Genomic DNA, 18023 nt, shown 5'->3' on the forward strand with positions numbered 1-18023 from the left:
AATGAATAAAAAAAAATAAATAAGTCAAATTGATTCTCTAAATATTAAAGATCTTAATATTCACCCTAAATGATTAATAGAGGAAAATGCTATTAATTTTCGTAGAGAAGTTTGATTTAATCCTCCGATATCTCCAATAATTACTGATAAAATTACTCTAATTAATAATAAATATTTAATATTAAGATAAGAAATTAGTATTAAAGGTGCAATTTTTTGTCAAGTTATTAATACTAAAGCATTTATTCATGTCAACCCCTCCATTATATTAGGAAATCAAAAATGGAAAGGAGCGGCCCCACTTTTTAATAGTAAAGCTGATATAATAATTATGGATGTAAAAGATTCATTAATTTCATTATTTAAATTATTTTTTAATATTAATAAAATTGAAGAAAATAATAAACAGTTGAAGCTAAAGCTTGGGTTAAAAAATATTTTAAAGAAGCTTCTGTAGATATTAAATTATTATTATCTCTTAATAGGGGGATAAAAGATAATAAATTAATTTCTAAACCTATTAATGTCTAATTCTATTATATTAATGTCCCAATAATTATAATTGTAATAAATAAAATTTTTGATGAATTATTAAAAATTAAAAAGAAAAGGATTATAACCTTTATAAATGGGGTATGAACCCAGTAGCTTTTTTAGCTTATCTTTTATATAAATATATTTTGGTGTATAATGCACAAAAGTTTTTGATACTTTTAGAAATAGTTTAATTCTATTAAATATAAAACCTTCTTTATAAATAATATATAAATCAGTCAATGAATGCAGAAAACTGCATGATTTACCCTATCAAGGTAATCCTTTTCATCAGGCAATTCATTAATAATAAAAAACCCTTCTTTTTTTCTTTATTATTTTTTTTTAAAAATTAATGTAATTTTTTTAAAAAGATAATTTTTTGTTAAATAATATTTTTAAGAAAAAATTAAAAATATTATAAAAATTATTAAAATAATTTTATTTTTCTATATATATATATATATTATATAAATATTCAATAATATATAAATTTATAAATATATAATAATTAATTAAATTATTATATTATTTATATAAATCCAAGAATAATGTATAAATATAATAATATAAATTTTTACAAATTATGTTTACATTTTTGAATTGTGAAATTTTTTATTTAAATTATTAATTTATTACAATATATTAAATATTTATTGTATATAGATTATCTATTAATTAATACTTAGTATACCTTTTTTTTTTAAAAATTTTTTTTTAAAAAAATTTTTTAAAAAATAAATAAATTTCATTTTAAAAATTTTAATATCAAAAAATTTTATTTATTTAAAAAAAAATTATTTTTGTTTTATAAATATTTTTTATATAAATAATACATTTAAGAAATTTTTATAAATTTTATATAAAATTATTAAGAAAATTTTATTTTTCTATATATATATAAAATTATTATTTATTTACAAATTTTTTAAAAAATTAATTATTATTAATTTATAATTTTAAAAAAAAAAAAAAAAAGAGGGAGGTTTTTTATTATTAATTAAATGAATTAGTAGTAAATAAATTTTATTTAATTATTAATTATTAAATTTATATATATAAATAAATAAAATTTATTTATTAATATTTATAATATTTTATTTTATCTAGTATTCATTAATTATTTTGATTAATTTGTGTATACAGATAAAATTATTATTTAAATAATTTATTAATATTATATTTAATTAACAATAATAATAATAATTTTTTTTATAAAAAAAGTTTTAATTATAATAAAGTTATAAATAAGGGAATAAATTTCAGATTTAGTGATTAAAAATAATTATTTTTATTATTAATTAAATTAATAAGTAAAAAATAAATTTATTTAATTGTTGATTGTTAAATTTATATATATATATATATATATAAATAAATAAAATTTATTTATAAATATAATAATATTTTATTTTTATTTAGTATTCATTAATTATTTTAATTAATTTATATGTATAATAAAATTATTATTTAAATAATTTATTAATATTGTATTTAATTAATAATAATAATTATAATTTTTTTATAAAAAAAAGTTTTAATTATAATAAAATTATAAATAGGGGAATAAATTTCAGATTTAGTGATTAAAAATAATTATTTTTATTATTAATTAAATGAATTAGTAATTAATAAATTTATTTAATTGTTGATTGTTAAATTTATATATATATATATATATAAATAAATAAAATTTATTTATTAGTATTTATAATATTTTATTTTATTTAGTATTCATTAATTATTTTGATTAATTTATGTACATAAATAATATTATTATTAAAATAGTTTATTAATATTATATTTAATTAATAATAATAATAATAATTTTTTTTATAAAAAAGTTTTAATTATAATAAAGTTATAAATAAGGGAATAAATTTCAGATTTAGTGATTAAAAATAATTATTTTTATTATTAATTAAATTAATAAGTAAAAAATAAATTTTATTTAATTGTTGATTGTTAAATTTATATATATATATATATATATATATATAAATAAATAAAATTTATTTATAAATATAATAATATTTTATTTTATTTAGTATTCATTAATTATTTTGATTAATTTATGTATATAAATAAAATTATTATTAAAATAATTTATTAATATTGTATTTAATTAATAATAATAATTATAATTTTTTTATAAAAAAAAGTTTTAATTATAATAAAATTATAAATAGGGGAATAAATTTCAGATTTAGTGATTAAAAATAATTATTTTTATTATTAATTAAATGAATTAGTAATTAATAAATTTATTTAATTGTTGATTGTTAAATTTATATATATATATAAATAAATAAAATTTATTTATTAGTATTTATAATATTTTATTTTATTTAGTATTCATTAATTATTTTGATTAATTTATGTACATAAATAATATTATTATTAAAATAGTTTATTAATATTATATTTAATTAATAATAATAATAATAATTTTTTTAAAAAGAAAAGTTTTAATTATAATAAATTATAAATAGGGGAATAAATTTCAGATTTAGTGATTAAAAATAATTATTTTTATTATTAATTAAATTAATAAGTAAAAAATAAATTTTATTTAATTATTAATTATTAAATTTATATTTATATATATATATATAAATAAATAAAATTTATTTATTAGTATTTATAATATTTTATTTTATTTAGTATTCATTAATTATTTTGATTAATTTATGTACATAAATAAAATTATTATTAAAATAGTTTATTAATATTATATTTAATTAATAATAATAATAATAATTTTTTTAAAAAGAAAAGTTTTAATTATAATAAAATTATAAATAGGGGAATAAATTTCAGATTTAGTGATTAAAAATAATTATTTTTATTATTAATTAAATGAATTAGTAATTAATAAATTTATTTAATTGTTGATTGTTAAATTTATATATATATATAAAAATAAAAAAATAAAATTTATTTATTAGTATTTATAATATTTTATTTTATTTAGTATTCATTAATTATTTTGATTAATTTATGTGTATAAATAATATTATTATTAAAATAATTTATTAATATTATATTTAATTAATAATAATAATAATAATAATTTTTTTAAAAAGAAAAGTTTTAATTATAATAAATTATAAATAGGGGAATAAATTTCAGATTTAGTGATTAAAAATAATTATTTTTATTTTAAATAATTTATTTATAAATAAATTTTATAAAATTGATTATTAATAAATTTATTCATTAATAAATAAAACATAAAATTATTATTTATGTGTGCATGTATAATTTATAATTTTAAAAAAAAAAAAAAAAAAGAGGGAGGTTTTTTATTATTAATTAAATGAATTAGTAGTTAATAAATTTATTTAATTGTTGATTGTTAAATTTATATATATAAATAAATAAAATTTATTTATTAATATTTATAATATTTTATTTTATTTAGTATTCATTAATTATTTTGATTAATTTGTGTATACAGATAAAATAATTATTTTTATTATTAATTAAATTAATAAGTAAAAAATAAATTTTATTTAATTGTTGATTGTTAAATTTATATATATATATAAATAAATAAAATTTATTTATTAGTATTTATAATATTTTATTTTATTTAGCATTCATTAATTATTTTAATTAATTTATATGTATAATAAAATTATTATTTAAATAATTTATTAATATTGTATTAAATTAATAATAATAATAATAATTTTTTTTATAAAAAAAGTTTTAATTATAATAAAATTATAAATAGGGGAATAAATTTCAGATTTAGTGATTAAAAATAATTATTTTTATTATTAATTAAATGAATTAGTAATTAATAAATTTATTTAATTGTTGATTGTTAAATTTATATATATATATATAAATAAATAAATAAAATTTATTTATTAGTATTTATAATATTTTATTTTATTTAGTATTTATTAATTATTCTGATTAATTTATATATATAAATAAAATTATTATTAAAATAGTTTATTAATATTATATTTAATTAATAATAATAATAATAATTTTTTTAAAAAGAAAAGTTTTAATTATAATAAATTATAAATAGGGGAATAAATTTCAGATTTAGTGATTAAAAATAATTATTTTTATTTTAAATAATTTATTTATAAATAAATTTTATAAAATTGATTATTAATAAATTTATTCATTAATAAATAAAACATAAAATTATTATTTATGTGTGCATGTATATATATATACATATATATTAATTTTAATTTTTATTAATTATTTTAAATATTTTTATTAATAAAATAATTAACAATTAAAATAATTTATTTAATAAAATTTAGTCTATTGTTAATTTTTTTTTTTTTAAATTAAAAATTTTAATTATATATATATATATATATATGTATAAATAATTTATAAATAGGGGAATAAATTATATTTGATAATTAAATATAATTTATATTATATTTATTATATACATATATATATATATATATATATATATAAATTGATTTTATTTATATTATAAAAAATAAATTGTTTATTTTAATTATAAATTATATAAAAATTAAATCTTCAGATTTAGTGATTAAAATTAATTATTTATTGAGCTTATTTTTTACAAAATTTAAATAAAAAATAAAATTATTTTTATTTATTAATTTTTTAAAAAATTTATTACTTTTTTATTTATTTATAAAATTTTTAATTTTTTTTTTTTTTTAAATTAAATTTTTCTTATTGTAAAAAAAATATTTTTAGAATAGATTTTGTTTTTAAAAAAAAAAATATTTTTATTTTTTATTGGCCCGACTCTTTATTCGTTGTATACTTCTGATATGCCGGTTTCCTGGTGCTGTACAGAAGTTGAAGACGAAAACGTTCTTATTGCAACCTACGCGGATGACACCGCGGTAATGGTCAGGAGTACAATCATAAGTGATGCAACCAGGGGCCTACAGGAATATGTGACGGTCTTCGAGAAGTGGGCAACGGAATGGAATGCTCTGGAATTTCCATGCGGCTCCACACTTCGACACGAGACCTTCTACGAATACCTCGGGGTGATTTTGGACAGAGGACTAACGTTTCAGTTCAGTGTGGTTGTCGATGGCGACAAATCGTCTACACGTACGATCTCAGCAGGCGTACCCCAAGGCAGTGTTTTAGGCCCGACTTTTTATTCGCTGTATACTTCTGATATGCCGGATTCCCGGTGCTGTACAGAATTTAAAGACGAAAACGTTCTTATTGCAACCTACGCGGATGACACCGCGGTAATGGTCAGGAGTACAAGCATAAGTGATGCAACCAGGGGCCTACAGGAATATGTGACGGCCTTCGAGAAATGGGCAACGGAATGGAATATCGGCATTAATTGCAGCAAATATGCTTGCTTCACATTCACAAAAAGGCCTTTGAACTGCTCTGGAATTTCCATGCGGCTCCACACTTCGACACGAGACCTTCTACGAATACCTCGGGGTGATTTTGGATAGAGGACTAACGTTTCAAAGGCATACGACTATGATCAAGCAAGCAGTACTTTCAAAGGCTGCAAAAATGTCGTGGCTCTTATCGCCGAGAAACAAACTCTCATTGGCAAATAAAGTTCGCCTGTATAAATCCATCCTGACCCCATTTTGGAAGTATGCGTCGCAAATATACGGAATTACGGCCAGAACTAATCTGAATAATCAAAGTAAAGTAGTTTGATCACTATGTAAATCCACCTGGTACATGAGAACCAGAGATATAGAAAGAGATCTTAATATTCCAAAGATAGGCGATAAATTGAGGACCCATGCGGAAAGTTATATACGGCGACTAGGTTCCGAACCCAACACCCTTTCGAGAAGGCTTATCCATCCCCCGAAAAAAAGAAGGCTAAAAAGATTCCACCCACATGATCTCCCATCGAGATTATTATAATTATTTGTTCATGGAAAAGAAATCAATTAAATATTGTTTGAGTAAACTTGTTTAATTCCAATTAATAAAATTTACACTAAAAAAAAAAAATTATTTTAGTAAAACGAAATTAGTTAGTAAAATTATTTTATAATGGTAATTAAATATGAATGAATATTTTCTAAGGTGCAATGAATTCCTATCGTTATGTCTGGGGTAAAAATTATCCTAAAATTCCTATTAAATTTTCTGCAGTATCATATTCGATTATATAGTATATCGTATCTTATCAAAAACTCTACTAGTTATGTATTGTATACCGCCCTGTTGTTAATAACAGTGGTTGTTAAAAGTGATTTAACGTTTTACGGGTTCTATATATTACATTTTCAAAACTACTTTCAGCAGAATGCCGTGTATTTTGATCTGAGCTTGATTGGTCTATAGGCATTTGTTGTTCAGGGTTTATATATTATTTATGGGGTGAAACTTTCTTCATTTCCGAGCTCAACGATGTATTGTGATTTGAATTCATTTAATGGTCTATCAGCTGTTCTAATAAGTAACTCGATAGATGTTAGACTAGATTTGGATATCCAATTTATTTCAATTCTTACGCGACTCAACGCATCAGCTACTACATTTTGTAGACCTTTCTTGCACTCTATTTCGTAATCATACTCCAACAGTTGGAGTTTCCATCAAACAAATTTTTAATTTGGCTTTTTAAAATTCCCAAGCCAGGTTGCCTTGTTGTTTGTTTCGAAATTAATCAATTTATGTACGTTTGTAATAGGCCTGTTTGTATTAGTTAGTGTGTTTCCTAGCAGATTATCTAAAATTTCGGTTGTTGTTAGCAACACTAATGCGATTGTAACGGTTAGAGTCCCTATTCTGATATTAATAACGGAACTGGTCGCGGTCTTTATTCTGGTACTGATTGTAACGTTGGCGAAAACGAACGTTCTGTTGTTGTCTGCTTTGCTGACTGTATGTCGAAGTTTCAGCAAAATACAAATTCCTCTCCTTGATGGCTATGTCATAAGCTTGCGGCATAAGATCTTGCGTCCTCCAAGCTCTGACTATTCCACCAAGGTTTCCCCGTAGTCCCCCTATGAATGTCGTGAGGACTTTCTGCGAGACGACCTTCTGCCTAACTCTTATTGTTAGAGGTTCGGTCTCTTCTGATTCGATTAGTCTTAAGAGGGCTAATTTTATATTCGTGACCTGGTCGTAGTAAGGACAACTGACTTTGCTTTAAATTGAACATTAAGGTCTCCTCATCCCTTCTGTCCAGTGCACTGTGGTCCAGAAATCGATTTTTTTGGCATAAATTCTAATAATAAAGCTACAGACTGGAAACTTTGTACATTTTGCTGTTACATCCCAAATGGTTTCCAACAAAATTTTATTGTTTTTTAAATATAATTAATGTGTTTAGATATATTGTTTTATGAATAATCGGACTCTTCTTCTCCTAGCTCTACATTATAAATTTTTGAATCTGAACTCGAATCAGAATCAGAATGTGAATCAAATATTTTGTCTGATGGATTATTTCTTATTTGCCAATTGTTTTATATATTTATGCCTATATATGCCACCGAAGATAGTCATGTTAATAAAGACGAAAGTGATGCGGAAGAAGAGGAATTGTCCGATGCCGAATGTCTGCTCTCGAACCGATATGGTGCTCTCTCCAAGTGGAAAGGACGCAGTTCCAAGAAGAAGTCAATAATTTCAAAAGCGATATAGGAATTCAATCCATAGCGCGAGAATGGAAAAGTCCTGTCTTTCACTGGTTAGCCAAGCATTCTTTCGATGAGCATAAGATGAGAACAACATTTTCCAAAGCCAAAAGTATCTGAAAACCTTAAGGAAACCCAAGTTCTTCTACCTTTAAGTGACGAAACTTAGCTATATTTTTTTGTTTTGTTTTTTTTTTAGCTTTTGCACGGGTCCCACGGACATACCTCCCGCCCAACCGACCGAGGGGCGCTGCCGTGTATCGTACGACTCGATTCGCGAGAAGATAGAAGTGTTATAGAAAATAGAACAGAGACGAGAAAATGAACATAAAGTTATAAATAATATTAAATAATGTAACTTAATAACTTAATAATAACTTAACTCTAATAAATATTATTGTTAGTAGGATCTAATTATGTACTAAAAAGGTTAAAATTGATTGCTTTAAGAGCGTCAGAGAGTCAATATTACAGATAATAGGATAAAGTCTATTATAGTCAGAACATAAAACTCTGTAAGGGTCATGCAACTCATAATTAGATTTACAATGATTTAGAATAAGGGGTATATAGTTTCTAGTGAATCTACTTGGAACCGAGAAGTTAAGCCGACTAATCAAGTCAGGACTCTCAACATCCCCACGAATAAGCTTACAAATGAAGACTGTTCCAAGCATAGTTCGACGGTTAGCTAGGGACGGTAAATTATTTAAAAGTAGTCTACTGGAATAAGGAGGTAATATACGGTTTGCATCTCAATTTAGGCGACGCAAGGCAAAAAGTAAAAACTTTTTTTTGGACCGATTCAATGCGGTCCGAGTGGACTACGTATTGTGGACTCTAAGCAGTTGATCTATACTCAAGAATCGGACGGACTAACGAAATATATAAGGTTTTAGTCATGTAAGGATCATCAAATTCCTTAGACCACCTTTTTATAAAACCAAGCACACCCCTGGTGTTTCCTTATTGACAATAGTCGAAATATGGTCAGAAAATTTTAGTTTAGGGTCCAGAAGAACACCAAGATCATCAACCCGTGTTATTCTGTCCAAAGGGCACCCACTTAGAGTGTAAGTCGTGCGTATTGGGTTGACACGACAAAAGGTCATAACTTTACACTTGGAGCCATTTAAGTTTAATATGTTATCACGGCACCATATTTGAAAGCTGTCTAGATCGGATTGTAAGTCCAAAAGGCGCGAAATTTCATAAGTACACGTGGACTTTTTACGTCCTGCCATTCAGATAGCTTGAAATTCAATTTAGAAGATCAACAGGGAAACCTATAAGATCAAGTTTTCTTATTTGAAGGTATTGATTAACAGAGTCAAATGCTTTACTAAAATCAGTGTAGATGACATCTGTTTGAAGATTATTTTTGAAACCCTGTATTACGAAAGAAGTTAGCTCCAAGAGGTTAGTGGTTGTAGATCTGCGTTTCATAAAACCGTGTTGACACGGTGATATGATTGATCTACAAACGTGATGAGGAGTGATAACATTTTCGAAAAGTTTTGGGATAGCCGACAATTTAGAGATTCCTCTGTAATTGCTTGCTTCCAGTTTGCTAACTTTTTATGAACAGGAATCACAAAAAAGTATTCCTTCCATATATGAGGAAAATGTGAAGATTCCAGAGATAAGGTAAACAGTTTCAGTAGAGGCTTGCACAAGGCTTCCGCACACTGGCGAATAGACCGGTTTAACACGGTGAAGATCGTAAAGCAGTGAGCTTTTGTTTATATTGGGGCAGAAAATTAGATTCGACTTAGATACGGCATAAGAGTATGGCTGTTCGGAATGAGGTATAGTAGAATATGTTGTTTGAAAAACTTGAAAAACTTGAATAGATCGGCTATTGCCTGATCCGATGTTACAGTAGTGTTTTCAAAAAATAGCGAGGATGGGTAGGAACTTGTTTTTTGCTTAGTGTTAACGAAATTATAAAGCTGTTTCGGGTCCTGTGCGAACTGGAACTTACAACGGTTTAAATAATTTCTGAAGCACTGAGCATTAAGCACGGTAAAGATTAAACGAGCGCTTACATATTTAGAAAGGACAGACTGAGAACCGGTATTTTTAAATTTTTTTTAAAGTCTGGACTTGAAATTTCTTAGATGTGTCAACTCTTTATTAAACCGAGGAGGTTTAAAGATTGACGGATAGTACATCGGAACACAAAAGTCAAAAGGTCAAAAGGCTATTGCTTGATCCGATGTTACCGTAGTGTTTTCAAAAAATAGAGAGGATGGGTAAGAAATTGTTTTCCGCTTAGTGCTAACGAAATTATAAAACTGTTTCGTATCCTGTGCAAACTGGAACTTACAACGGTTTAAAAAATTTCTGAAGCACTGAGCATTAAGCACGGTAAAGATTAACCGAGCGCTTACATATTTAGAAAGGACACACTGAAAACCGGTATTTTGAAATTTTGTATAAAGTCTGGACTTTACATTTCTTAGGTGTGTCAACTCTTTATTAAACCAAGGAGGTTTATAGATTGACGGATAGTACATCGGAACACAATAGTCAAAAAATGATTTAATTGAGGTATAAAACATATTAATGGCATCCGTCATTATGTTGCAGGAGTAAAGATCGGACCATTTAAAGCCAGCAATAAAATTGTTTAGCCTCTGAAAATTGGCCTTGCGAAAACAGTGAATTCGCTTTGCTGATTTCTCTGAATTTACATTTAATACCATACCTATGTCGATTGCCACCTCGAAAGTAGGATGATATGGATCTTCAGGTTGAGTAAGAGGTGCTACCCTGGACAGAAACACAATTTCTGAACTTGTAACAAAATAGATCCAATTATCGACCAAGAGAATTTCGAATATAATTTACGTGCGACAACGATAAGTCAAGCAAGCCGTCAATAAATTCATGTTGTACTAAAGGGGGAAGGATATTCGAATTTTCTTCTGGGTACCACGTTGTTCCAGGTATATTAAAATCACCTAGAACTACCAATTGGTCCCTGTCGGAAAGTTTATTTAAGATTGGATTGAAATGATTCTGATATTCTGAGAATTCAGAAGACAGTGGAATATTTTAGCACGTAATGTAAACTAATCTGTCGGAAAATAACAGCTTTCCGCATAAAAATTCACAGTTGACTCCCTTCAAAAAGTAACTCCTCCGACGCGAGAGTAGATCTAACCGCAATTAAGACTCCAGCACCCCGTCTGGAGGGACGGTCATACCTATATATAGTGTACATACCTGCGAAGACTTCGGAGTTAAGTATCTCCGGCTTTAACCAAGTCTCTGTGAGCACTATTATATGGGATGCAAATGAAAGACTATCACAATACAATTTGCTTAATTTGCCACGCAAGCCTCTATAGGATTTTGATAGGAGATAGTAAGATTCGTTGTTGTTAGGAAGAAGATGAAGAGGCGGATGGTGCAGTGGTCTGGCCACGTGAGGAAAGTTTAAGCCGAGAAACGAAAATTTGTATCTTTAGTGAAACCACCGCGAGTGGTTTTGGCCCTGCAGATTGTATTTCTGCAGTGCCAACTTGTTCCGGTAGTCCGGACTCAATGTTCCCTTGTGGTGGTAAACTAATCGAGACAGGTAGAATCACTGGTTGAGAGACGAGTGCAGACAAATCGGAATCTTTAGCAATCACAGGGTGGGCTCCCTCCACAGCGGATTGATCGAATTGCTCCGAATCTTTTTTAGCTGCCGATCTTAACTACATATGCGGATTTGTTGTGATTGACAGCTGATCAGTTGTGGAGTCCTTGATCATTTGCCCGTGATTGCGCTTTGGAGATTCATCTAATAGCTTTAAGCCATTAAACTGTGAATTAAGCGCGGAAAGAAGATCATCATTCGACGAAAACTACCTCTAGCTACGCCAAAACTGTTCACAAGTTCACAAGACAAGCATCACAACAGTAATTAAGATTTTTACCCTTTGCTAGGTCATCACTTGTTCGGCCATTAAAACAGGCGCACTTAGTGTGCACCTTTCTATCACATATGCTATCATATTGCTTGCAAAAAAACACCAAACAGCACTACGAACAACGCACAAAAGGGAGAGTAAACAAAACACAAAGACGAAAAATGCAAAAGACTTTGTATATTTGTTTAAACTACTGCACAAATCCCCAAGAATCATTCGCAAAGCGAACGTATCTTTAATAATTATGTTTACAATATATGATACTAAAAAAAAATTATTAAAAACCTCGGCTGGTTTGAAGTATTTAAAGGCAGTGTGAAGTATTTAAAGGCAATCAGCGAGATAGCATGGACGGATCATACAAAAATCTATCCCGTATATAGATAGATATTTATACCGCCCAGTTGTTAATAACAGTTGTTGTTGAAACTGATTTTACTCTTTACGGGTCCTATATATTACATTTTCAAAACTACTTTCGCAGAATGCCGTGTAGTTTGATCTGAGCTTGATTGTTCTATAAAGCATTTGTTGTAAAGGGTTATATATTTATGGTGTGAAACTTTCTTCATTACCGAGCTCAACGATGTATTGTGATTTGAATTCATTTAATGGTCTATCAGATGTTCTTATAAGTAACTCGTTAGATGTTAGACTAGATTTGGATATCGAATTTGATTCAATTCTTACGCTACTGAACGCATTAGCTACTACATTCTGTAGACCTTTCTTGTACTCTACCACGTAATCATACTCCAACAGTTGGAGTTTCCATCGAACAAATTTTGAATTTGGCTCTTTAAAATTCCCAAGCAAGGTTAAAGGGGTGTGGTCCTCGATGATTTTAAATTTTAACCAAAATGATAAGGGCGAATGTATTTGGTAGCCCAAATGATTCCTAGCATTTCTTTCTCTACCGTGTATCGATTTTGGCTGACAACTGTTTCATAATGTTCATCCCTATTAATCCGTCGAAAACTTGTTAGAAGTTGAATATCAGAAAAGGAATTCTCTTTAATCGTTGACTTGGTCGAAAATGCGTAGTATTGACATTTGAGAAATTGGGTGTTCCTGTAGAATCGTTGTAATAGAGATGGATTTTTCCAAATTAATCTTTGCATTATCCGGTACAAATTTAGGGGCAATAAAAGAGCCTTCAGCTCCCGTGTTTATAATAATTAATATAATTAATATAATAATTATATCTCTATGTAAGGCAAGTTCGCGTCCAACTGGAATTCACTCATGAATCCTGTTTGTTTTTCGATCTCCTGACCGAAAATTTCCTCCTTCTTCGAATTTATGCTCAGCTTTGGTATCGTTTGCCTTGTTGCTTGTTTCGAAATTAAACAATTTTTGTACGTTTGTATTAGTTAGCCTGTTTGTATTAGTGTTTTTTTCCTAGCCGCAGCATTCGATGCACTGGGAGTATCATCGTTTGGCAACATGGCTAATGCGATTGTAACGGTTATAGTCCCTATTCTGATATTAATAACGGAACTGGTCGCGGTCTCTATTCTGGTACTGATTGTAACGTGGGCGAAAACGAACGTTTTTTCTCACACACCCCTGGTGTTTCCTTATTGACAATAGTCGAAGTATGGAAAGAAAATTTTAGTTTAGGGTCCATAAGAACACCAAGATCATCAACCCGTGTTATTCTGTCCCGTGATATGATTGATCTACAAAGGTGCTGCAAATGAGGAGTGATAACATTTTCGAAAAGTTTTGGGATAGCCGACAATTTAGAGATTCCTCTGTAATTGCTTGCTTCCAGTTTGCTAACTTTTTATGAACAGGAATCACAAAAAAGTATTCCTTCCATATATGAGGAAAATGTGAAGATTCCAGAGATAAGGTAAACAGTTTCAGTAGAGGCTTGCACAAGGCTTCCGCACACTGGCGAATAGACCGGTTTAACACGGTGAAGATCGTAAAGCAGTGAGCTTTTGTTTATATTGGGGCAGAAAATTAGATTCGACTTAGATACGGCATAAGAGTATGGCTGTTCGGAATGAGGTATAGTAGAATATGTTGTTTGAAAAACTTGAAAAACTTGAATAGATCGGCTATTGCCTGATCCGATGTTACCGTAGTGTTTTCAAAAAATAGCGAGGATGGGTAGGAACTTCTTTTTTGCTTAGTGTTAACGAAATTATAAAGCTGTTTCGGGTCCTGTGCGAACTGGAACTTACAACGGTTTAAATAATTTCTGAAGCACTGAGCATTAAGCACGGTAAAGATTAACCGAGCGCTTACATATTTAGAAAGGACAGACTGAGAACCGGTATTTTTAAATTTTTTTTAAAGTCTGGACTTGAAATTTCTTAGATGTGTCAACTCTTTATTAAACCGAGGAGGTTTAAAGATGACGGATAGTACATCGGAACACAAAAGTCAAAAGGTCAAAAGGCTATTGCCTGATCCGATGTTACCGTAGTGTTTTCAAAAAATAGAGAGGATGGGTAAGAAATTGTTTTTCGCTTAGTGCTAACGAAATTATAAAACTGTTTCGGATCCTGTGCAAACTGGAACTTCCAACGGTTTAAAAAATTTCTGAAGCACTGAGCATTAAGCACGGTAAAGATTAACCGAGCGCTTACATATTTAGAAAGGACACACTGAAAACCGGTATTTTGAAATTTTGTATAAAGTCTGGACTTTACATTTCTTAGGTGTGTCAACTCTTTATTAAACCAAGAGGTTTATAGATTGACGGATATTACATCGGAACACAATAGTCAAAAAATGATTTAATTGAGGTATAAAACATATTAATGGCATCCGTCATTATGTTGCAGGAGTAAAGATCGGACCATTTAAAGCCAGCAATAAAATTGTTTAGCCTCTGAAAATTGGCCTTGCGAAAACAGTGAATTCGCTTTGCTGATTTCTCTGAATTTACATTTAATACCATACCTATGTCGATTGCCACCTCGAAAGTAGGATGATATGGATCTTCAGGTTGAGTAAGAGGTGCTACCCTGGACAGAAACACAATTTCTGAACTTGTAACAAAATAGATCCAATTATCGACCAAGAGAATTTCGAATATAATTTACGTGCGACAACGATAAGTCAAGCAAGCCGTCAATAAATTCATGTTGTACTAAAGGGGGAAGGATATTCGAATTTTCTTCTGGGTACCACGTTGTTCCAGGTATATTAAAATCACCTAGAACTACCAATTGGTCCCTGTCGGAAAGTTTATTTAAGATTGGATTGAAATGATTCTGATATTCTGAGAATTCAGAAGACAGTGGAATATTTTAGCACGTAATGTAAACTAATCTGTCGGAAAATAACAGCTTTCCGCATAAAAATTCACAGTTGACTCCCTTCAAAAAGTAACTCCTCCGACGCGAGGGTAGATCTAACCGCAATTAAGACTCCACCACCCCGTCTGGAGGGACGGTCATACCTATATATAGTGTACATACCTGCGAAGACTTCGGAGTTAAGTATCTCCGGCTTTAACCAAGTCTCTGTGAGCACTATTATATGGGATGCAAATGAAAGACTATCACAATACAATTTGCTTAATTTGCCACGCAAGCCTCTAACATTTTGATAGGAGATAGTAAGATTCGTTGTTGTTAGGAAGAAGATGAAGAGGCGGATGGTGCAGTGGTCTGGCCACGTGAGGAAAGTTTAAGCCGAGAAACGAAAATTTGTATCTTTAGTGAAACCACCGCGAGTGGTTTTGGCCCTGCAGATTGTATTTCTGCAGTGCCAACTTGTTCCGGTAGTCCGGACTCAATGTTCCCTTGTGGTGGTAAACTAATCGAGACAGGTAGAATCACTGGTTGAGAGACGAGTGCAGACAAATCGGAATCTTTAGCAATCACAGGGTGGGCTCCCTCCACAGCGGATTGATCGAATTGCTCCGAATCTTTTTTAGCTGCCGATCTTAACTACATATGCGGATTTGTTGTGATTGACAGCTGATCAGTTGTGGAGTCCTTGATCATTTGCCCGTGATTGCGCTTTGGAGATTCATCTAATAGCTTTAAGCCATTAAACTGTGAATTAAGCGCGGAAAGAAGATCATCAGCTCGACGAAAACTACCTCTAGCTACGCCAAAACTGTTCACAAGTTCACAAGACAAGCATCACAACAGTAATTAAGATTTTTACCCTTTGCTAGGTCATCACTTGTTCGGCCATTAAAACAGGCGCACTTAGTGTGCACCTTTCTATCACATATGCTATCATATATGCTTGCAAAAAAACACCAAACAGCACTACGAACAACGCACAAAAGGGAGAGTAAACAAAACACAAAGACGAAAAATGCAAAAGACTTTGTATATTTGTTTAAACTACTGCACAAATCACCAAGAATCATTCGCAAAGCGAAGTATCTTTAATAATTATGTTTACAATATATGATACTAAAAAAAAATTATTAAAAACCTCGGCTGGTTTGAAGTATTTAAAGGCAGTGTGAAGTATTTAAAGGCAATCAGCGAGATAGCATGGACGGATCATACAAAAATCTATCCCGTATATAGATAGATATTTATACCGCCCAGTTGTTAATAACAGTTGTTGTTGAAACTGATTTTACTCTTTACGGGTCCTATATATTACATTTTCAAAACTACTTTCGCAGAATGCCGTGTAGTTTGATCTGAGCTTGATTGTTCTATAAAGCATTTGTTGTAAAGGGTTATATATTTATGGTGTGAAACTTTCTTCATTACCGAGCTCAACGATGTATTGTGATTTGAATTCATTTAATGGTCTATCAGATGTTCTTATAAGTAACTCGTTAGATGTTAGACTAGATTTGGATATCGAATTTGATTCAATTCTTACGCTACTGAACGCATTAGCTACTACATTCTGTAGACCTTTCTTGTACTCTACCACGTAATCATACTCCAACAGTTGGAGTTTCCATCGAACAAATTTTGAATTTGGCTCTTTAAAATTCCCAAGCAAGGTTAAAGGGGTGTGGTCCTCGATGATTTTAAATTTTAACCAAAATGATAAGGGCGAATGTATTTGGTAGCCCAAATGATTCCTAGCATTTCTTTCTCTACCGTGTATCGATTTTGGCTGACAACTGTTTCATAATGTTCATCCCTATTAATCCGTCGAAAACTTGTTAGAAGTTGAATATCAGAAAAGGAATTCTCTTTAATCGTTGACTTGGTCGAAAATGCGTAGTATTGACATTTGAGAAATTGGGTGTTCCTGTAGAATCGTTGTAATAGAGATGGATTTTTCCAAATTAATCTTTGCATTATCCGGTACAAATTTAGGGGCAATAAAAGAGCCTTCAGCTCCCGTGTTTATAATAATTAATATAATTAATATAATAATTATATCTCTATGTAAGGCAAGTTCGCGTCCAACTGGAATTCACTCATGAATCCTGTTTGTTTTTCGAAGCTCCTGACCGAAAATTTCCTCCTTCTTCGAATTTATGCTCAGCTTCGGTATCGTTTGCCTTGTTGCTTGTTTCGAAATTAAACAATTTTTGTACGTTTGTATTAGTTAGCCTGTTTGTATTAGTGTTTTTTTCCTAGCCGCAGCATTCGATGCACTGGGAGTATCATCGTTTGGCAACATGGCTAATGCGATTGTAACGGTTATAGTCCCTATTCTGATATTAATAACGGAACTGGTCGCGGTCTCTATTCTGGTACTGATTGTAACGTGGGCGAAAACGAACGTTCTGTCTCACACACCCCTGGTGTTTCCTTATTGACAATAGTCGAAATATGGAAAGAAATTTTAGTTTAGGGTCCATAAGAACACCAAGATCATCAACCCGTGTTATTCTGTCCAAAGGGCACCCACTTAGAGTGTAAGTCGTGCGTATTGGGTTGACACGACAAAAGGTCATAACTTTACACTTGGAGCCATTTAAGTTTAATATGTTATCACGGCACCATATTTGAAAGCTGTCTAGATCGGATTGTAAGTCCAAAAGGCGCGAAAT

General features: G+C 29.2%; 1 protein-coding gene across 1 annotated transcript; it reads right to left on the reverse strand.

The window, feature by feature from the left end:
• Positions 1-9: 9 nt before the first annotated feature.
• Positions 10-653, reverse strand: LOC116803355 (NADH-ubiquinone oxidoreductase chain 2-like; the record flags this gene model as incomplete). The annotated part of the gene is given in 2 exon segments (XM_032727114.1): positions 10-407; positions 410-653. Coding segments are annotated over 2 exon segments (642 nt in total), but the record flags the coding sequence as incomplete, so codon positions are not given.
• Between the last annotated feature and the right edge of the window lie 17370 nt (positions 654-18023).

Source organism: Drosophila sechellia, unplaced genomic scaffold (genome assembly GCF_004382195.2).
Source record: "Drosophila sechellia strain sech25 unplaced genomic scaffold, ASM438219v1 U_58, whole genome shotgun sequence".
NCBI classification, from domain to species: Eukaryota; Metazoa; Arthropoda; class Insecta; order Diptera; family Drosophilidae; genus Drosophila; species Drosophila sechellia.